Source organism: Diadema setosum, chromosome 4, assembly GCF_964275005.1.
Source record: "Diadema setosum chromosome 4, eeDiaSeto1, whole genome shotgun sequence".
Classification (NCBI taxonomy): domain Eukaryota; kingdom Metazoa; phylum Echinodermata; class Echinoidea; order Diadematoida; family Diadematidae; genus Diadema; species Diadema setosum.
In genome coordinates, this window is record NC_092688.1 from 23,038,902 (window position 1) to 23,061,676 (window position 22,775).

A 22,775-nucleotide genomic window follows, 5' to 3' on the forward strand; every position below is an offset into this window, starting at 1 on the left:
AATGCACTAGATTTACAAAATCTGTTTCCTGCAAAGTATTATTGTGTTTTATTAATAAATAATGTTAATTGTGAAGTTCTCATATGGCTTCTGTTCAGTTGTGTGAATCATGTCTTGGAACTAATCATATGGTAGATGACAGTAGAAATTGTTCTCATTTTCTTCAAGACAGTGAGAAGTAAATGTGTCTGTCACAGCACTTTCTGATGAACATTCATGATACTGTAACCATGACATAGTTTCATAATGTACTGGCTAATTGATGGCTTTGCTGCATTTTGTAGACGGATTTGTCAGTTGTACAGCTACTGGTGTATATTTTGCATCTGTGCTAAGCACTTTAACATTGGCATTTGTTTCATTTTGCATTTTTCCTGCAGCATACTGAAGAAGTGGAAATTTTCGCGCAAACAGATACCAGCGCGAAAATAAAGACACAAATCGTCGCTGGGGTGACAAAACCTTGTATCTCAAATTTGGGTGAAAATGATGTTTTTAGATTAGTGGTCAGATAATCGGTTAAGTGATGTCCTGTCTGAATCCTAAGTATATTACCCCAAAATGAAGCCACGACGACATGTCAAAGGAAAGATAATCCCATTTGGTACAGTGCTTTGGCCGCCATGTTTTTTGGCTCTCCTGAACATTTGACATTTTGTAGATACGAGGTCTTGTTGTCCCAACGACAAAATATTTTTGGACGTTGTATGTTACACTAACGAGTGTCTTAATTCCGTGCAATTAAAAACACGTGAAATTCATCTCTCCCACACGAGCGTGAAAAATTACTTGCACGAAAATATCCACTTTTACAGTAGTCTTGCATAGAAGCTATTTTAGACATTTTTCATTTTTGTGGCCTCACGCAGGGGATTCCAGTTATATCAAGGTCGTCTTGTCTGATTTATTTATTGGTAATTTGATTGTTATTGTAATTGTAATATCACTATAGGACTCTCATTGTGCCTGTACACTTTGAATACACCCATGAACGTACACTGTGTGACTGTGTTCCGCCATGATAGATATACATAGTATGACGTGACGACGCGCGTTGCCAAATGTTTGAGATCTGACAAAAATTATGTCGCAGATGAAACCTGCCTTTTGTTACAATCTTATCCACTAAGCCATGGTGCTAGTCACTGGGGTTAGTCACTGCAAACATGCAGCGATAATGCAGACAAGTAAAGACTGGTTATTCAGCAGTAGTTTGCTGGTTTGGACACGACCAAACTTATCGTTACATCCCTACAAATTCTTCATTTTTCGTTCTTCTTTGGCCAAAAATTTATCTCACAAAAAAAACAAACAACCTTCGTAAGTCTTATATGTATAGGTTCCTTGTGACCCAAATCTTTACCTCGTTAAAAGAAGATTGTTGTATCCGACCTTACTATAACAGGACTCCCCTGTAATGCCATGTTCTCGGCATGTTGTATTCACCGCTCAGCACCCTCCTGTATACCCCAGGCTTATACATGTAGTTACAGCATAATGTATATTTTTATTTGTTCCAATGATGATGTAAATATTTTATATGTACGTTGCCAAATGATAGATTTTAACTCTTTTGGGGATATTATAGAATAAGCCTACACAATCTCCCAAGATCTTGCTAAAGAGAAAGTGATACTGATGTTGTGTATGATGATGATGTCTGATATGAGAATAAAATATTGGTTTTCTTACAAAAATGAACATAATTGGTGAGAAGTTTGGTTGATATGTGTCCTATATGAGCTGGTATTTCTTCCTTGTTTGTTGCCATTATAAAATATCATCTGTGAACAAACTTAAAGCCGTGTCACACCTTTCCGGGCAAGCCTTGCGTGTGACTTGCAAAGAACAATTTTTACTACCCAGAGGTCCCCGTAGATGAGCCGCACATGACAATACCTAGCACGTATCTCACCCGTGGTCACCCGGAGGTGCGCTTGGAAATCTTTTTACCCGCAATCATGTTTAGGCTCTGTCACACCTTTCCGGGCAGGCTACGCGGGCTTGTTACGTGTAGGGATTTTCCAGCATACGGGACAACTTCTGAGAGCGGACAAGGATTTGGGCGAGCCAGTGCATGTGTTTATACTTGCTGGACGCGTTCAACTTAAATTCTACATGCGGGTATACTGTGTGACTTGTGTACCAGTTGCATGGGGGCTGACATCTCAGTGAAGGAATTCCTCTGAAGGAATGGCAAAAGTCCCACGGAATGTCATTATCTTGGCTGTGACGGGGACTGCAAAGTACCTGCGTGGGAGTTGCCTGGGAAGTGCTGCCGCTAAGGGCCTCCTACTGGCGTTCTGCGTGGACCTCTCTGAGCATCCCCACGACTCGCCCGGCAAAAGTTTTGGTCATGCTCAAAACTTGGCTGCGGTTAAATCAGACTTGCGTGCGCACCTCCTGGCAACTACAGGCGAGATACGCGCAAGGTACTGTCGGGTGTGGACCAACTGTGGAGAGCTCCGGGTAGCAAATTTGTTTCCCCGCAAGTCAAGCCGCAAAACTTCACCAGATACGGTATGACAAGGCCTTGAACATGCTCAAAACTTGCGGTACATGCAGAACACCAGTAGGAGACCCTTACCGTCATCACCTCGCAGGCAACTACAACACAGGTACTTCTCAGCACCCATAAGTCGCTCGTAACAGAAAACGAATCAGTTTCACAGCTCTCACGCAGGTCACACGGAATGCACGCAAGTACTGTAAAAGCTAAGTAGCATGTGTCTAGTAGGTAAGAAACAAGTTGGAAACTTGCAGACATTCTTGTTCGCCCGCGGAAAATCTCCTGTGTGCTGGAAAATACCTCCTCACCACAAACCCGTGTAGCTTGCCCGGAAAGGTGTGACACGGCCTTTATGATCTTGATGAATTTTGACGAGTTAGATGTCTGTGACGGTAAGGCTCTGTCTGCCTGCGATCACACCATAATTCCAAGAAACCATTTACTCATCTATTCAAATGCATGGATATCTTTCCACTGAGAACCTTTTGACAGGCTTCAGTATTCCAGTCATCCATTCATACCCTTTGCATTTCAATACCTCTTGATATGTCAGGCAATTCTTTGACAAGTTACCCCACCCCCCCCCCCCGAATATCCTTTGTCATGAAGGTATGCAAAATTCAGTATTTGAAATAGTTTACTCTATAGCCCAACTATTTTTCCTATAAAAACAAGGACATAGATTGTAGATTGTGTAGAAGTGTGAATTATGGTTACTTCACATGCTTAATAGCATTTATTTTCTTTTTTACTGAATTACAGAAAGCCTCAGTATTTAGAATGTACAAGCTTTCATTTGCACATGATTTCCTGCAAAGTCATGTCAATAGACCTTCATGCTGTTTCTGATGTCATGCTCATTCGAAATCATTCCTGTTTCCAACACCAAGTATAACAAGAAGACATTTTGAAAGTACAAAGAGCAGATCTATGGTTGAGCAAGGAGGTTCTAGAGAATGGAGTCACAACCGTCTATTTCCTTTGCTAGATATTCGAAGCCGCCGCTCAAAAATATTTGAAGCATGTGCCAAACAGGATCTGCTGCGCAGATATGAAGACCATTGACTCGTGTCTCATTGCATAATCACCAGCCACTTTCAAAGGAAGATATGTCTTTGTGATGGTAATTACTTTTCGCTATCCCTTCTTATAAAAGGTAGGTGGTACAGACACGAGGATGCGCGTATAGAAATTGAGCAAAAAATGCTGAAATAAAGATGAAAATTACTCGACTGGACATACCCGGGCACTAATCTGATATATCTATCAATAAAGAATTATACCTGAAGAATATTCCATATTAGTTTCATTTGTGGAAATTAAGCGGAAAAGTGATCAAACCAGCTTTCCAGGATGGTGCAGTTTTAAACATTTTCACATGATACAGCTCTGATTTGCACTCGTGCACAAATTTCTGGGCGGGATTGACTTTTGTTTTACATGCTTTATCATTGAATTAAATTTCATTTCATTTAATAGATAAATAAGCAAAATATGGCCAACATTATGATAACATTCAAAATGAATCTTCAGATTGCTCAGCAAGACGGCGGCGTCGAACATCGATCATCAAAGGAACAAGTGAAATCTGACAACTGTTTGAATAATTACAGCCAGTTGGAACTCCCATGTATAAAACCTCCTTGGGTGGAGAAACCCAAATGAACCTACACCAGAACACATACTTTCAGACATATTGTATATGTGCAAACATTCACCTAAATATTTACAGGAAATATATGGGACATAAATGCCACAAGTATCAACTATCATGGAATATGGCAAACTCTGCCCTTTGTGCTGGTCAGTGTTTGATCACATACATACCGGTATGTATCTTCATTCATAGAAATAAACAAATACAAAGATGCCTTCAGAAATTCATGATTGTGTATTATCAGTCATATGCCTACACCCTTGGAAATCCATTCGACCTTTACACATACCATCAAGCCTCCCTAATACACTGTACTTCTACAAGTGTGATATGTTTTGAGACCTTTTAAAAACTGAAAAAGTTATATCTGTGCATCCTCTGATCAGACAATGAAATAATGGTGTGTTCCTCCTATTCTTTGATTTGTTATTATTACAGTATTATTATTATTATTTTTTTTTTGTGCACCTGTTCCATGTGAAAAAGTGTCATATCCCTGCAACACTTCCTTCCCCACCAAGCAAAACCATCACACAAATACACTAGACACACATATGAACACACACACTCAAGCAAAATGTGGTTTCTGTACAGGGGGACCTCGTTAAAGGACGGACCTAAAAACCATGATAATCACCTTGCTATGTCAGGTTTTTCACTATTTTAGGGTGCAAGAATAAAGAAATATCAAGAGTTTGGACTTGCTACATCACCTTGCTAAAAGAGGGTTTTGTTATCCGACCTTTTTATAACAAGGTTCCACTGTACGTAATTATGTACGTCTGCATTACCATTATCTACTGATTTACAAAACATTACAAGTTGTCTTGGTGTTTGTTAGGTCTTCCCTTTACAACCACATCATTTATTTCAGTTCAATCATAGAGAAATCACTCTCAATAATCAGAATGCTATATAGAGGCGTATCAATACCCATCACAGCAAAAGGCTTTTTCTGTCATTGTATCTCACTGAGTAGAAGCCAGTTGGTACAATACATGCAAGAGCAGTACTGTTTGCTTTTGTGATGTTTTACGTTCACTGGCTTTAATGACTTCACAACCCCATGAGTTGTACTAACCTCAGAAGAGACAACTTTCATTCAGATTGACAAGCATGCTGATGGTGACACTCTCATCGTGTTATTTCATCCTAGGCCTTTATACTGGCAATCTAGAACATTGTGTCATAATTTTGCAAACTTCGGCATTTGGAATTACACATTCAGTCTTCAGCAGAAGATACAGTAATATATTCAGAAGTCGTTTTCTCAGGCAAAGTGGAGCCTTCTGGAGAGGTCAAAGTTCCCAAAAGTCACACAAATTGCAGTGCCTACTGTAGATAGGAAACCCTCTCTATAATACGCAGATAAGGAGAGATACCAAGAGATAAGTGACCCATAAGTACTTCCCACACAGCTTGCTTTTCATTTCATTTATCTCTCTTCATTCACTGTGTAATGCCAAACAGGTACTGTGAGGCAAAATGCTGATAATATCCAGGGCAATCCCAGTCCTGTGAGATGTTATCTGCTGCCAACAGGGTCAGTAATTCGCCCGATACTCTTCTTACTTAGAGAGTTGAGGTGAACAAACTCTGATACATCAGTCAACCCTACACATGTATTTGTAGTTGTCCGAGTTAAATGTTTTCAAAGTACATTCTCTTAACACACACAAGTAGAATGCAGCATTTAACTCAAACCATTTTTTTTTCTGTGTCACTTGTCTTGACTTGAATGGGGTTAACCATAATCATAATGCAATAGAATTCTTTGTCTTGATATGTACAAGCTACATACATTGGCAGTTTTGCCGTTTCTTACATGGGTACGGATGGCAACATAGTGAAAATAATGCCTCCGGCACCACTTCGTGGCATAGGTACAAAAAAACATTCCTTCCTCTGCAAGGCACCAACATCATCTCCAATGAAGCTCACAGCAACCTGTGAACCAGCATTGATGAGAAAGTGTACTCTTTACAACAAATTTGGCAAATAATATTGACGCTAACAAAGATATTCTGTGATACATGTATTGGTGATTTCCTTAAAAGTGCAGGCTGAATACATTGATTACCAAAAAAAAAAAAAAAAAAAAAAAAAAAAAAAAAATCCCTGCACCTAACAAAACATGCAAACCCAAACTTTGATTATTCTTATATGATATCATTTGAAATGACAACTTGCATTGCATCTTTTGTTTTTAACAGGTTAATTGCCAGAAATAGGCACATTATTCTCTCTTAAAAATCACCTACAACTGAGCATAAGCATAAAATGATTAAGAGAGCAAAAGAAAGAGAAGGATAGAGAAAGAGGGAGAGAGAAAGAATAAATGCATGGAAAATGTAATGTCATTAAATGACCACAATTTACATCCAAACATTGGACATCAGCTGCTTTCACATTCTAATCAAACTTCCATGCTGAGTTAAGAAAATATATATCACATTTGATGTGTTTGAGCACTCAAAGGAAAACCAAACCGTATTATAGAATGGGTAGTGAGAATCCTGTGATCTCATTGGTCGAGAGCTATGTGTTGATTTTTTTTTTACTGGCCGCACGCTGAGCCACAGTGGTAAACACGTTATCGCGCACTTGTAGCAAGAGTACGCGCACTTGAATTGTAGCAAAGCTTCGGGCACTAAGCAAGCGTTTACGCGCTCGGTACGAGACGCCTACTGGCTAAAAATCATGCATCGAGTACTTTTTTCCATACCTCCAGTAATTACTGGATGCACGGTTTTGAAGTACTGGATGCATGATTTTCGGGCTCTCGTCTATGGCAAGCCAAAAGGAAATACATCCAGTAAATTTGCCATCAAGTAACATGATAGGAAAATTTTTTGGCAAGGAAATTAGCCATTCTATAACACAGATGATGCACATGTCTTTTCGTGTGTCAGTTGGAAAAGTGTGCATGCCGTAACTATAGAATTTAGCCTAAACCCACTCCGCTTCGCCTCATGGGTTAAACATTCCATAGTTACCTTATGTATACAATTCCGACTGACACGCTCAGACCTGTGCGTCACAGTACAGTATGCTCGAGAGCACTCAAACACACCCACTGATACACTCAAAGTCAAACATACAGGCATATTTGCTCCATGATTATTCAATTGAACCAACATAAATTTACACTTTTCTGGCATCTGATTATTTTAGAAAAGGGGTTTTGAATAGTAGAATACTAAAGACAAGATTGCGGAAGTAAAAGAATAGCAATTAGAATTAATGAAATGTTCAAGTTTTGCAAAGGCAGCATTTATGTATCATTCTTTACATTTGAAATCAATCTGCCTAATGATAATGATTTTTTAAATTTTTTTTTTTTCACATCTGCTTTGTCCGTGAGTATGTAGTTACATTCAGGCTTTCATATTAGGGGCAGTCAAACTGCCCTCTGCTGTTTTTGTGCAAATCGACAATGTATTCTGGTGGAAGCTCCACAAAATTCACAGATCTCTCTGTACTTTAAAAGATATACAAAAGTAAGCTTACAAACTGTTCGACAAAAGTTAGCACATATACTTCACTTCAAGGTTGACCATAACATCAAACCTTGTAAATCATTTCTATAATCTCCCTTTCCAACCTGCCACATCCATAACTGCACTCTGAAAAAAACAAATTGCTCTCAAAGTGTCGTGCCATGTACAAGAGGCATACAGCCATATCATAGCTTGGATTTCTTCAACTCTTTGAGCTTGATGATCATTTTGGTCACGTCGTCGTAGAGCTCTGGGGTCAGCGTCTCTCGCACCCTGCCGACCCAGTTCTTGATCCGGGGTCGCTTCTCAAGGGTGTCATAGCCTGTCGGTTCCACTTGGATCACCTGCAGACATTCAGAGTAAATGCCACAAGAAAGGTAACTCATCAGACTACACACTGTGTTTACCACATCACTGTGCTTTTGTGAGCAATATGCACTAGAAGGGGAACCTTGTTACAAGGACCTACAAACAATGACAATCACCTGGTTATATCAGGTTTCTTATTATATCAGAGTACCATAACACAGAAATATTAAAGAGGTTTAGACCTGCAAATCACCTTTTATAAGTGGGACTTGTTACATCCAACCTCTCCATGATGAGGTTCCACTGTATCACGCTAGATATATAGTATTATATACCTCACTTCTAGAATCCTCTCATCTGATTGGTTAAAAGGGGAGTCATGAAAATAGCTGTGCCCTATTTTTGAGTTACTGTGACCGGGGCCCGGGCACAGTTAGTAAATAGGTTTTAGAGACAGTCGCGACCCCGTACACATAGATTGCTCATATGTACGCACCAATGATACGACCGCCGCGCATTCGATCAGCGGGCTGTAAAAGAGACTAGCGGACTGGTTTAGAGACAGTCGCAACTCCCAACCCCGTGTACGTGTGTACACATAGATGATCACACGCACCAATGATACGTACGACCGCCGCGCTGTCGATCAGCATTGATTACAACTTACAAGTGCTGTAAAAGAGACTAGAATCTATATTCTCGGTATTTATATGTCTGAATATATGTCGGTATATAAAACAAATAATGACTGCTTGATATTCGGGGCACAGTTAAAATTATGTTGGCCCTCGGTGATGTGAAAACCATAACCATGCCCTCAGCTTCGCTTCGGGCATAGTTACGGTTTTCACATCACCTCGGGCCCATAATTTCAACTGTGCCCTCATAAGCAGTCATTATTTGTATACTGTGCAAGGGTTTGACGATCAAATAGTGTACACTAGTTTTAACATTGATATCTTCATCAAGGCCCTATAGTTATGGCGAAGTTTTTTTTTAATGTTTGTTATGACAGTGGAGGCCGAATTTCTGTATTCATCCAACAGACAATGAAGTATTGGTACAGTATTCATCACATAATCGGGCATCTGATAATCGCGAACCTCGCTTAAATGACATACGCTTTCCAGAAACATTTCCAATGCACGTTATTTTCACTGGATAATCGGGCGGGGACCTCTGATAAACGGGACAATTTTTCTTCAAGCGATCTTTGATTTTGTTGATATTTTACACAAAAAATCTACCAAAATACCACAACAATATTTCAGAGATTCCCTATCAGTTGTCGTTTACATCGAACTTACAAAGCAAGCTTCGGACTGGTGTGTTTTGACCTCCGTCCATCCAGTACACGTACATTTCAGCTCGCTGCCCGCCTTCACTTTTCTGTACATGATTGTGTATGGCGAGCTAGATTGCTACATATTGACAACACATGTACTTTGTACAGTGCAGTGATCGCGGCAAGTAAACAATCAAGCCATGATGATTGAATGATTGAAGGACTTTTCATTGACATTCCCACATCAGTTCTGGGTAATCATTTCCCATGGTTGTGGATATGTATTTATACGGAACGCCCTACGTGTTCAAGAATTCTACGAATGTTTAAGAAAGTGCTAGCTTTTAATCCACATATTTTGTGTTCGGAGAGAGGTGACAGAAGAAGAACCCGGTTGCGATTACATCATTGCGAGAATGCAGGGAGAGCTAGAGGGTCGCGCCGAGGGGTAGCGTGGTTGTGTATTCATGTACATGTACAGTACGTCAGTATGCATGTGTGTGTGTGTGTGTGTGTGTGTGTGCACTACATGTACATGTCGTATGCAGTTAGTGTATGGTGAGTGCTCATCGCGAAATCGGGCACCCCGCTTAAAGGGGCCGTGTTTGCTACTCCCAACCTGTCCCGATTATGCAATGAATACTGTACTTGTATAAATCAAACAGGGGCAACATGCATTTTGCAGCAAATACAACCACCCTGGATGTGCAATACCTGTGTTCATTGCTCCATGCTGAAATAATCTTCATGAGGAAATCTATTCACTATATGATCTGCATGCATCATCTACAAGGCATGAACTGAATGTAAAAAGTCTCAATGTGCCATTACTGTGGTGTGTATTCGAATATATGGGATAGAGCAACTCATGGGGAGGGTACTACGGTATGTGGTCAATTCTATTCTGTTACCAGTGACTTGGTAAATTAATTTCATGCTCCAGCTAACTTAATATCATAACTGTCACCTTGCCGAGAAAAGAGAGAGGGAGAGGCAGAGATCTAAAGGCATGTTGCTCAACTTTGGTTATAATGTACACACAATGACAGCAGACCACGTTGTTGCAGATGAAACTTTGAATAAGTCAAATATGTTTTCACCTTTTCACCAAATTTGTTGGACGTTTCCTCCATCATACCCTATTTCTCCTTGTATTCTAACATTAACTGCAGATCTTGAAAGCATAGGCATCACGAACTTAAATGCTCGGTACACATGTACTATTAAAGGCATAATTTACCATTTGCAGATGAAACAAAAACCCAGCATTAGTGCTTTAAAATAGTTCTAAAATGTGAGTTAGGGATAGAAACAACCACTGTACACATTTGAATAGGTAAAATCGATGTTTAGTATTTGTTAAATATACAAAATGTGAACAATAGTTATGATAAAAATGCTTCCAGATTAAACCGTCTACAGTTACGGTTTATTGAGAAAAATACAGATATCTCCTGATATTCCAGGCTTTATCGCAAAAATTTTATATGATAGGATGTTTTGTGGTACAACAGACTTACACATATGCATTAAATGTCATATCTTAAAATTTTTTAAAATCACTGTTCCCAAAGGTAAACTGGACCTTTAACTGTTCTCATGAAGAGTTTCAACGAGGAGCATGATCAGAGTACTGTAAAACATGATATATTCACGGCACAATATTTTTGGGAATTGGAGCCAACGGCCTTTTTCGTGAATTGCCACTGGCATTCAATGCATTATATGGTGTAGACAAGAACTTTTCCATGCATTTTAATTTCGGAATCTTGGTACTGGCAAAATTAGCGAAATTAAAATGCACACGATCATTCCTTGTTAGTATCTTTTCACTCTTGCACGTCATACCTCATTGACAGCAAACAGGTCAGCGATGGAGATTTCGTCCCCGCAAACGAATGGCTTGTCTTGCAGGAAGTAGCTCTCAAACTGGTCCAGGGTGTGCTCCATCTTTTCTACATCTGGAGCCAGATCGGCGGGATCAGCGGGTGTGCCCGTCATCCTGGGGAAAATCACCTGCCAGCATCAAACCACAGCAAGAATCACTCAACCAATCAAGAATGACATGAAATTTGACATTTGCAATGGTCATAATTCTACGGTCGATGAAACTGGTCGAAGATGGTGTATTGGATAAAATGCTGCTCCAGATATTGAAATGAATTCTACACGTACATCTCCCTGAAGAGCATTTCATATTTGTTTGTCTGTTTGTATGGAACCCACAGGCAGGAGAGATCCTTTTATACGTAAATTGTGTCACATCCATTATTCATCCGTATACATGTACATGATGTACACTGAACACATCGAAAGCTGACAGCAATGCTTTTCAATACACCATGTTCAAGATACATGGTTCCCCAACTATGGATCCCCAGGATAAAGATCACTCTTGTTCCTGGTTCCTCAGAGGCTCATCTACCCATCAACATTGGATGTAAACAATCTGAACACTATCCCACATAACTGCTCTGTTCTAGGCAGTTTAACAGGGTTGATTGCCACTATCAAAACTCAATACAGCAGCAATGGTATTTGAATTTGTGTATAAACAGTCAGGTTACATAAGTTGTCAGACATTTCACTGCCTATTCTGACATATAACAAAATATCAGGGGATCAGCAGCCATCATTATCACTTTTGAAAAGCAATGACTATTCCAGCTTTTACGATTTCTAACCCCTTTCCCCTCCTTTCCCAAAATCTTCAAATGGTCAAAAGTGTTATGCCTGAGGTAGAATGACTTGTTTATTTTTGAACAGGGCTTACTGCTGTGGCAGCCACAGACTTTTCAACTTCAAAAGAAAAACAAAACAGACAAGAGAAACGAAGATAAGATAAGCTTTATACATCATAATACAAATTACTGTTACTTTACATCAACTAGCCACTTCATTCAATACAGTTTAGAGCAATTGGCACCCCGAGTGAAAAATGAGGAACTTGCACATTTACTTAATCTGGAGAATTCTGCAGACAGCTCAAGAAATGTTGATATTCAACCAGTTGTGTCATGTGGCTCTGTAAATTTTAAAAGTGGGCTGTTTTTGCTTGCAAGAATAGAAGATAACAACGGTTATGTTATGAAAAAATTAATAAACTAAAAAAATTAAAAAGATAAAAAAATAATAAAGAATGCATGTTCCACTTATGGTGGCCTCTAGTAAGATACATTTATGTAACAAGGTTCAAACACTTGCATGGACTTGCATGAAGAATGTGATAGATTGTAATGACAGAATTAATGAAAGAAGAATGAATGAGAAGACCATGCCTGAACAAAAAATGTGTAGTCTATCATACCCTGCTGTCTGAAATTGTAAAATACATGAAGTGAAAAGCAGAATGACACACAAATGATGCTGCAGAAAAGTCATTACTATGTCATTAATATGTGTGTGCTTTTGTGATGCACATGTAGGACCCTACTGCTTTGGACAGGATAATTATACAAAAACAACATAAACAAGTACTTAAAGGGGCATTCCAGACGATTTTCATAATTTCACATCATGTAGTACATAAATCAACAGCTTCATGTATAGATTTGTAGAATTTATTGTGGTTCTTGAGCAGAGAAACAGTACTTTCAAAAACCTTAAACAAATTACACTGAACAAAGATGATGACATGGGAGCCTCAAATATCTCAGAAATGTAGCAGTGTCATTCCATTACAATACCGCATGCTTGCAAGCTCACCTGTGTGTAATCTATGCATGCCTTCTTCTTTTGTCCTGCTTCCTTGAGCCACATCTCATGCATTCTTATGGTGAGGCTGCCATGTCATCATCCTTGTTCATTGCAATTTGTTATAAACTTCGAAAATATTCTTATTTTTCATCCCAATCATTATAAATCCTCAAAGTCTGTACCCAGTATAACTAATTTATATATGTTCAAATGTAAAAATTTGAAATTCATCCGGAGGTCTCCTTTAACAATCTAGCCTATCCAGGTACCACATCCTTCATAAACAAAAACACACTAAATGAAAAAAACAAAACAAAACAAAAAACTCCCCATTCATGCTGTTCTTTATCTCCCCATCTCCCCCCACCCCCCCCCCTTAAAAAAAAAAAAAAAAAGACAAGATCTCAAACACTTTAATTCTGTGGATCTGTCCTAGTATCTATGTTTGTATCGACTATACAATGGACTCTTTAGGAAGCTTTTTATTATGCTCAACTGCTACTGGCTCAAATGATATACAGTGTAAGTACTGTCAATCTGCTGTCAGAAAGTATTATTCTCAAGTTCTGAACAATTGAAAGTACAGTACATTGAATTCTTGTCATGCAAGAAAAAAAAAATTAGGTTCTGAATAATTTCACCACCATGCAAAGCACTTGCCGCAAAGAAAGATGTTTTTGAACAGCCACATCAACAGTAACACTCACATCACGAAGGAAAAGCTTGGTCATGTGTGGTCTGATACTGGTGTGCTGCCAGTCCACATACTCATTGACCCTTGCCCTTTGCTGAAGGCTTCTGGGATACCAGTGATCTGCGCAGTCAAATTTTTCATGGAGGTATCTTATGATGGACGCACTTTAGCGATGAATGTGTCCACATTGTGTAGAAAGCAATACAAGAGATACCATTATCAAAATTGAGAATCTAGCCCGGTGAAATATTGAATGTAATAAACAAATTAAAAAAAGAATAAATTAATAAAACAGGTAAGTGTACACATCCAAACACCTTCATCTAAGGGGGGAAACTATGTCATATGATGGGAGATGACTGCATGGTGTTATATATATATACATAATGACTAGAAGTACCAGGTAAATAAAAAGAAAGATAACAGCCAGATCGAATCTTAGTAACACTAACCTTCTTCAAAAAGACTTTAGCTACGTTAACTCGAGTGTTCATGTGCTGCCATGCCAGATATTCATCAACCCTTGCCCGAACTTTGGGGTCCGAGGGGTACCAGTGATCAGGGCAGTTGAACTTTGTGTGCAGATATTTTACTATTGCAATACTAAATACAAAAGAAAAAAAATATCAAGAATTATAAAGACATTCTTTTCATTTACATAATACAATGTACAGTTGATAAATGGGTCATATCAAATCAACATGCCACAAAAGTAGAATGTTAATCTATAGATTTTCTGCAATATTTCAATAATCACAGGGACTGATTTATACAATTTTCAAACTATCTTGTCATTAACAAAAATAGTAAAAGGTCAGACCTGGCTTAATCCATCACATAGCTATGGTAGTTGAAAGAAACTTCCTAATACAATTGACTGATGACCTGTAAACATTTTTAAGACATGATGTAAATATTGGGACAGACATTCATCTTCTGTTGTTAATCTCTATTTGACTCTGAACTCTATTCCAAAATTTATTTCTGGTTTTTCAAAATTGTCTTTCCTGTCAAGCTATGGCAATGGCATGCAAGAAGCTTTGGAAAGTTTGCTATAGGAACTAAAATCAACTTTGACTGACATGCATAATTGATATGATGTTGCTCCTACAAATGAAATGAAATACAAATATTATATAGAGGATCTACAATTGTACCTCTCTGTGAGGTTGAAGTCTCCATCTTGCATGGCAGGTATTTTCTTGAAAGGATTGATCTTCGCATATTCTTCAGACTGGTGCTCCACTAAAAAAAAAAAGAAGAAGAAATAATAATATATGAATAATAATAAAAAAATTAACACACACATAATTTACACGACATATACCGGTACATGATGGCATGACAATGACGCATACCGGTACAACATTGTATATACAGTGTATATTGTTAGGGTAGGATAAGTATTCACAATTAAAGGGACTGTACAGCACTGGTTGAGGTGGGGATTCGTGTTTTAAACATATTCCTAAGTGAGATAATGAGAAACCTCTAATGAAATATGAAAGAGCATGTAATTTTAAGAAGGATTCAACAGTTATTCGATGAAAATTGGTTTTCAAATGGCTGAGATATATCCAAAAAAGGGATAATAACTAGACAAGCACTCTGAGAGCACAGACCTCTACCAAGCATGCAGCTCATTTCCACCACTGATCTTGTTTTTCCATAGCTCTAGATCAGTGATTTGCACCCATACTAACCCCGGGACGCTCCGTGTACACAGTTACACACTGTGGGAGCGTCCTGAGTCAATAGAGTGCTATATCGGTAAGCTTGAAAAACATACACAGTCTGTCACAGATTTTCGCGCCTCCGTAAGTTTCGAATTTCACTAGAAAAAAACTTACTTTTATAGTATACATAAGATTCTTATCTAATTCCTACCATATGTTCTTGTTCACACTGGTCCAATGATCTTGAAAAAACGTTTTTTTTTACAGGTCCATCTCCTAGCTCCCCATCCCATTCACCATTTTCGAAATCAGTATGCAGTACACTGCGCACGTAAATATTCATGTGCTGGGCGGAGTCGCAATGCTTTTAGCCTTCTGACAAGGCCTGCGCGCGCGTACCCACCCAGAAAGCAACGCAATATACAGCGAGAGGGTTTGCCACAACAGTATGATACGGCCTTGCCATAAAGCTACAGCTGTACAGATGAATTGACGGCCAGCGCATGCGCACAAGTTTCAAATCCATTGACTGTATAAGATGTCGTTCTCCCAAGTTCCTTTCGACCAAGTCGTATTTAACTCATCAATTCGAGCAGAAATGGAATATTGGCAGGACCAAAAGTTGAACACAGTCAGTCTTCAACATTATAACTTCACCTGTAAGTCTTCATATTACAGAATTTTTGCGATTCTATATTGATATTTAGACGCTACACTTCGCCTGTCATGATCATATCTGCTACAATGCGCAGCCCCAACACTGCGTGTTGGGGCTGGTCGCAGTTACACCCATACATACTTACAGCATTGTGTGCTGAAGTCACCCTATTTCCTAATTGGCAATATAGAAACCTTTTGTTACGTCATAAACTTCCAGCTGCGCGGCGCGCCTCACCTGGGCAGAAACTAGAGCACGCACTTTAGTGCGCGCATGCAAACCTCAAATACGGCGTAGCCTGAACTCCCAAGTTCATTGACCCTACCTGCGAAAATATTAAAAAATCCTCCATAAATTCCCCACAATTCTCGGATCACTACCAAAATTTAATCATGTGTTACTTGTATCATTCTCAAACCTTTCCTGCAAGTTTAATCCAAATCCGTTAACTACTTTTTGAGTTATTTTGCACATCCACGGACAAACTAACCAGGGGCGGATCCAGGGAGGACCGCAACCGGCGCACGCCCCCCTTTATTTTTTGTTGAAACAAAAGAAATAAAAAGAAAAAATGGGGGGAGGGGTGCGTGCGCCCCCCCTTTAATTTTGTAAACACGCCCCCTCTTTACGGAATTCCTGGATCCGCCCCTGCTAACAAACCAACGGTAATGAAAACATAAACCTCCTCCCTTGGCGGAGGTAATAAAAGGCGTGAGGCGACAGGCCACACCTTTTATTAGGATCTCTTTGCTTCACATTGTTTTTGGATAGAGATCTAGAACTACATCTATCTCGGCCATTTCAAAACCGATTTTCATCCAATAAACTTTTGATACACCTTAGAATGGTCTTAGAATTGCATACTCTTTGACATCTCATAGAGTGGTTTCTGAATATCTCGCAAAACGTTAAAAGCTAAATCCTCACCTCGACCAGACTTCCACTTTAACGTACTAACACACCCTTCAAATCTTAGTCAGGCCCTAGCCTGACCAGACCGCTGTGCAAACAGCGGTCTGACATGTACTAGTGTTTAAACGTTGTAAACGACCGTCGCTTTTGACGGCAAGACCACAAAAATGTCTTTTGTTTTGTTTGATTTTAACAGTAATACCACCCACCTATATCATATTTTGCTGATGGTTGAGTTGAATTTGGTGTTTTGTTGGTATCCAAACCTTATTGTTGAATTTTTCGGAGTAGATTGTGCAATGATTCACAAAATCAACGAACTACCACGAACGCTCAACCCGAGGTACCGTGGTAGCATTTTACGTACGCCCGTGCGTTTCTTGTCGTCTTCTATGTACATGTATTTCCGCGCGTGCTGCTCTCATGATTTGACGTCACTTCCGCTCCGACTAGCTCATCCACTTCCGCTCCGACTAGCTACGTTGTAGTATAGGAGAGTGATTGCTATTCAATAACACGCAGAAGATGAGGAGTGAAGCAATATGGACGCTTACAGACCTGATTTTAAGGACGGATTTTGGTGGGTTTTTGACGTAATAAAAAAAAAATACGCATTCCGATTATTGAATGATTATCATACTAGTTTACGGGTATTCCTTATATTTTAGTTTTCCACGATTAATAAAGACATTCATGAAGGAAACGTACACCCACCGCTGAAAATAACAACGTCTGCGAAGGAGTAGAGGTGGAGCCGCTGTCGCGAAGCGACAGCGGTTGCGTGTAACTTGTTAGTTAAGTCAAGGCCCATAGGCACCTATTGCCTACTGTTTTATTTAAAAAAAAAAAAGAAAAAAAAATGCAATCATACAATATACAAGTAATCATGAAGTGAAGTTCATTGACACATCAAGTATCTGAATATTTAACAACTCTTATAAACAAAGCATACAAAAGATAATATCTATTGTCATGTCACACTCAGTCTCAGCCCTAACGTTAGCACTGATAAGAGTAATAGAGTCGATGTAGGCCGTAGAGGTCGGTGTGTACCAGTCCCAGGTACGCGCCTCGCATGGAACGGGGAACCCGCATCACATGCATAGATCGCATGAATGCAGCCGGCTCGCAGCGGGCGCTTATCAATCTACGAGAGCAGAGAATCTGGATGGACCACAGTATTTTACGCATGTAGGCCTACTGTATGTAGGCCTACCGTACCACATCAAACAATTAACCCTCGTTCAACAGAAATTAGAACGATAATTACTCACATTTTCGCATTGCAATTGGACATGGTGTGTGTGGAATCTTGTTTGCTCTCACAAACATCACCAAAGTCCTTGCGGGCTGCGACATCAAGTCGTAAAATATCTTTACAGACATGTTGAAGAAGAGTTTCCGTCGTCAGTTTCGCTCAAGATCAAGATCGTTTATGACAGCGGGAACGTAGAGGGCAGCACGTAAAACAAATTGGAGAACATGAGTCAAACACACAGAACTCTTACAGGTTACACAGTTCTGTGGTCAAACATTGAACGCAGTAAAACATGAAAGTGTTTTTGAAGATTATATACTCCGCATCGATGATCTTGTTTTGTTTTATACAATGTAAGCATTTTGTGTAATGTGAATGTATCTGCATCATTATTTTGTGTATTGTGAATGTATGAAAAGAGGAGCAGGGAATGAAATACCATAAAGACAAAAATAAGGACGGGAACAGTCTCCCCAAGTGTTCTTTTGTTTTGGTTACTTTTTACCCTCTGCAGAAGTTTTGTGAAAATCGGGAATAGGTCGAGAAAGAGGGGTCAAGTAGGCCCTACTAGAATTCATTGGGTATTGGATTGTTGGTGATGAGTGGGAAATATTGTAATATAATTATGTAAAGTGTTAAATGAGAGGAGGAGCAGAGGAGTGAGAGTAGAGCTATGACAGGATTGGGGGCCCAAAACCACTATTTCGGCGCAATTGGTCAAAAATCGTGTCGCTTATGTTCCTACTCACCTAGGAGAGATAAAAAGCTCTTTCAAAATGCCCCTGTGATTTTATGTGATGCCAAGGGACATATAAACAAAAACTGAAATCATTTTGAAGGCGAAATTATACCAATAAGCCATTGGTAGGTGGAGGGTTAAGTTCGGCCAACAGGCTTAAAAGTGCATGTCGCCAACGATGATTTTTTATGTTTTCTTAACTTTGTGGGAAAATATGAGCATAAAGAGGATGCTTACTCACGGTTTCAGAAAAGTGGCTTAAGGTTCTACGAAAACCTAACACAACTTTTTAAACTAACCATTCTTTATCAACAAAATAACTGATGGAAATGTGTCGCCAGATCCGCTGAAACATACGTTACCATCTTTGTACTGCCAACCTGGTTATGCTATTACAGTGAGTACTACACAATTGTATTGTTTTTCTGACCAAAAGGGGTGTAAGTTTATGCTAAAAGATATTTCATCACTCAGCTTCAAACGACATGCGACTGCTAATCTCGCAAATATAGATTTTAAAAAGGTAGATTTAAGAGAAGTAACATACGTTACCATCTTTGTAAAAGGTATGAAGGTGCATGGCTCTGAATGATTGTTCTAGAGTTGAGACTAATGGAGTAGATTGTCGTCATACCCATGGGTTGCAAAAGATTCATTATTATGTTGCTAACTTATACGATTTAATCCACAAGTGTAACATACGTGATGTAACTTACGTTACCACCAAATGACAGAAAGCTTAATTACACCATTAATTACCACCTAGATGTACATTTCTCGAATCTGTGCCGTCGATTTGAGGTCATGGGATAGCTCAGCAACTTCTTTCAATGGCATCTTGAGCATTGGCAGCGCGCAAAATACCTTTACATGATGTGTTGAAAAACTGAGTAAGTATTTGATTGTTGGAAATGTGTTGTTGGTTTTTATAGAATCATGCTTTACTTCTGTTTATTGTGTCTTTATTAAGTCAGTAGATTCCACCGTAAAAATCCAGTTATTGCTTTGCTGTACAGGTTTATTCTTTTGAAATAAATCACTCAATTTATTACGTAACGTATGTTTCAAATTTTGGTAACGTAAGTTTCAAGATGTTGTCATGTTGATAACAGACAATCCACAGAAAAGCCCATTTAATTTGAGACAATTTAATTGTTGCAGTTATGATGTTGATGAGTTTCTCCGTCAAAACATATCAAATTCATTTACAGCTGTATGTTCTTGTTTGTTAGGAGGATGCAATAAAAGGGGACATAATCAGATAGTATCTTTGAAAAAAATCTTTTGGTGGGCGTTGATGTTCAACTTGGCTTTAATGACGTCATATTCCAGGTATAAACAATGAATTTAACATTGTTTTAAGAAAATTCAATGAATAGCTAATAAACTAAGGGATTACGCAGATCTCTACTTCAAAACTATTGGATCAGGTCACTGCATTAATATAGTAACGTAAGTTTCTAGTTTTGGTAACGTAAGTTTCATCAATTCATGTCATTGAAAAAGGATATTTTAGAGAATGTGCGTGGATAGAAATAACATTTAATTGTTCTAGAACTATAGTTGAAGGAATTCCATAGGGAAATAAGTCTTTTCAATTATATTTATCTTCGGTTATCATAAATCAATATGGTGACTTACTACTACCTGACTATTTTTAACGGAGAAAATTAACTCAAATTTGTGTCGTTATATCGTTGATGATCTCAAAGTGAAGAAAAACACATTTTGAATGAAGAAAAGGTAACAAAAATACATGTGCATTAAAGAAATGTAATTTAACTATTACTGAGTATACCATCATAGATCAGGCCTACATGATAATAATAATGTTAATAATAATTATAGTGATGTATGTTTCAGTAAGATATATGTTTAAGACATCAACATTTTTTGTTCTTCCTTCTCGTTGAAGTTAATGCAGTTGCAATGGGGAAGAGCAGTGCTGAGATTAAAACCCCATATATAGGGAACGTATAAGCTGCAATCAGATTGGTGAAAAATCATATCTCTAAGCAAAGATTCAAGAAAAAAAAAAACATGTACCCGTCGCGTAGTTGACAAAAAAAGAAGCAAAGTCATGCATCTTTTTTTTTTTTATTATTATTTACCCTACCAGGGTAACTATAGGGGAGGGGGTTCGAGGTCCCCCGCCCCTTTGCCAGCTGTCAAAATATAAACAAAAGGAAATAAAAAGAAAAAATGAATCGCAGAATCCTCCTCCCCAGTTTGAAATAAACAAATAAAAAAAAAAACATGAAATTGGGCTTGTACTGGCAGCATAGAATTAAGCTGAAGCCTTTCTTTATATTTCTTCAATTTTCTTTTCTTTCTTTTTTTTTTCTTGCTTGTCAGTCGATGAAACCCGGTAAAACAAATGAAACAAAAAAAAAAAATGGCACAAGAGCTTTTATTTTTCTCCCTGTCAGGTGATTAAAACTGGAAGTAGTCGACTTTTTCTAACTCTGACCCCATCCCCCACCCCATGAAAATCCTACTTATACGGGCCTGCCTGTAATCATTATCAGTACCTTTGTTGTGCATGTATAGCAACGTGTCCTTTCACTTTTCTTTTGAAAGATTCAAAAACATTTTTCCATGCAGGAGACAATTTCCAGATACGGCAAGAATTATTAATGCAAGACTTGTTATTCTTGTTATCCTTGTTATCCTTGTGGATTATACTGTCGTATGCATACATAACAAGGACAATCGAGTACATCATTTCACTAATGACAATTTCATTCATCCTACCCAGTATTGTGCTAAAGGAACTATGTAATTTGACGTTATTTCATCGACCTCATTTGCCATAGTCAACTTAGTAAAGTGGTCATTTATTTATTTAACAAAGAACATTTCTTGGTTCCTTCTGTCCCTATCTCTTGTTTACCGAGTTCAGAAATTTCAAATACAAGCAATACGGCGTTATTGTTCATTATGAAGCACTTTAATAGAGTAACCATCTCGTTTCTATTATACCGTTTCTTGTTTCATACAGGTGTTAAAAATTTTGTGAATACTATTGTATTGCAACTGCTATTTTCAAACTGTTCCTGCATAGAATAACTGTTGCGACAGCAAAGTTATGGAGTCTGTAAAGTTATGGATTCGAAACATATCTTTCAACGGCATGAAGTGACAGCTGAAGATAACAAGTTACAAGACATCAATATGAAGATAACACGTTACAAGACGTCAAGCATACGAAAACTTCCATTATGATAAAATTGTAGTGAAACCTACGTTACCCACCACTCGTTTTATATTTTCGTCCGTGAAGGCACGTGAAAGCATGTTCCCAACTCTTATGATTTCAATGCCATAAATTCATAAGTATGAAGCCAATTTGTCTTCAAAATATCAACAGTAACGGATTAATGTTCTACTACAGAGTTTATACGCGGACATGTTATAAAGTCTTGCAGTTTTACAACTATTTCAATTGTAATTTTTGAGAATTGTATCACCATGATATTGCGACATCTTGTTATAATATACGTTCACTTAGAGTTGACGAGAAATTAATGTAAGAATATATACCAAAACCAAAAAGAAAAAGTACCAAAATCAGTTGCACATGTAGTAGCATTATCTTTGTAACTTACGTTACATTAACGTGAAACATACGTTACGTGGAATCTGACGAATATATTTTTGCGCACATAGATTCACATGTTTCATCGATGATACTCAAGAATTGGCTGGCAATTTGGGACTGATAAATGTTGAAAATATTTTCTGAAGAAAGTCAGACATCAAATTATCGAGAAAACAAATGAACATTACATGAAATAAGATTTAACACAATAGGACATGCTGTGTTTAGTATAGCATACAGGTCATTTGCCATCCTTCCCATCTGCAGGCAGCATTTACAAA

The 22,775-nt window shown here is 38.4% G+C and overlaps 1 protein-coding gene across 2 annotated transcripts; it reads right to left on the reverse strand.

Annotated features, from left to right (window-relative positions):
- Window positions 1–4,999: 4,999 nt before the first annotated feature.
- On the reverse strand, window positions 5,000–18,318 carry LOC140227959 (glutathione S-transferase theta-1-like). Of its 2 annotated transcripts, none has more exons than XM_072308341.1 (5): window positions 18,171–18,318; window positions 14,808–14,895; window positions 13,664–13,814; window positions 11,109–11,276; window positions 5,000–8,010 (listed from the first exon to the last, which is right to left on the reverse strand). In XM_072308341.1, the coding sequence occupies exons 1-5, from the start codon at window positions 18,280–18,282 to the stop codon at window positions 7,852–7,854; spliced, it is 678 nt and encodes a 225-aa protein (XP_072164442.1). In that variant the 5' UTR covers window positions 18,283–18,318; the 3' UTR covers window positions 5,000–7,851. The 2 variants fall into 2 exon arrangements, with proteins under 2 accessions (XP_072164442.1, XP_072164443.1); XM_072308342.1 differs by lacking the exon at window positions 13,664–13,814 and adding an exon at window positions 14,103–14,253.
- Window positions 18,319–22,775: the final 4,457 nt, after the last annotated feature.

What these genes read in the sequence shown, in the direction of transcription:
- LOC140227959 (XM_072308341.1), bottom strand. Translation starts at nt 18,282, where the DNA reads ATGTCTGTAAAGATATTTTACGACTTGATGTCGCAGCCCGCAAGGACT. An exon ending in TCCAATTGCAATGCGAAAAT is followed by an intron (nt 14,896 to 18,170) that starts GTGAGTAATTAT and finishes TTTTTTTTTTAG; the next exon opens with TGGAGCACCAGTCTGAAGAA. An exon ending in ACCTGTTTGCTGTCAATGAG is followed by an intron (nt 8,011 to 11,108) that starts GTATGACGTGCA and finishes GAATGTCTGCAG; the next exon opens with GTGATCCAAGTGGAACCGAC.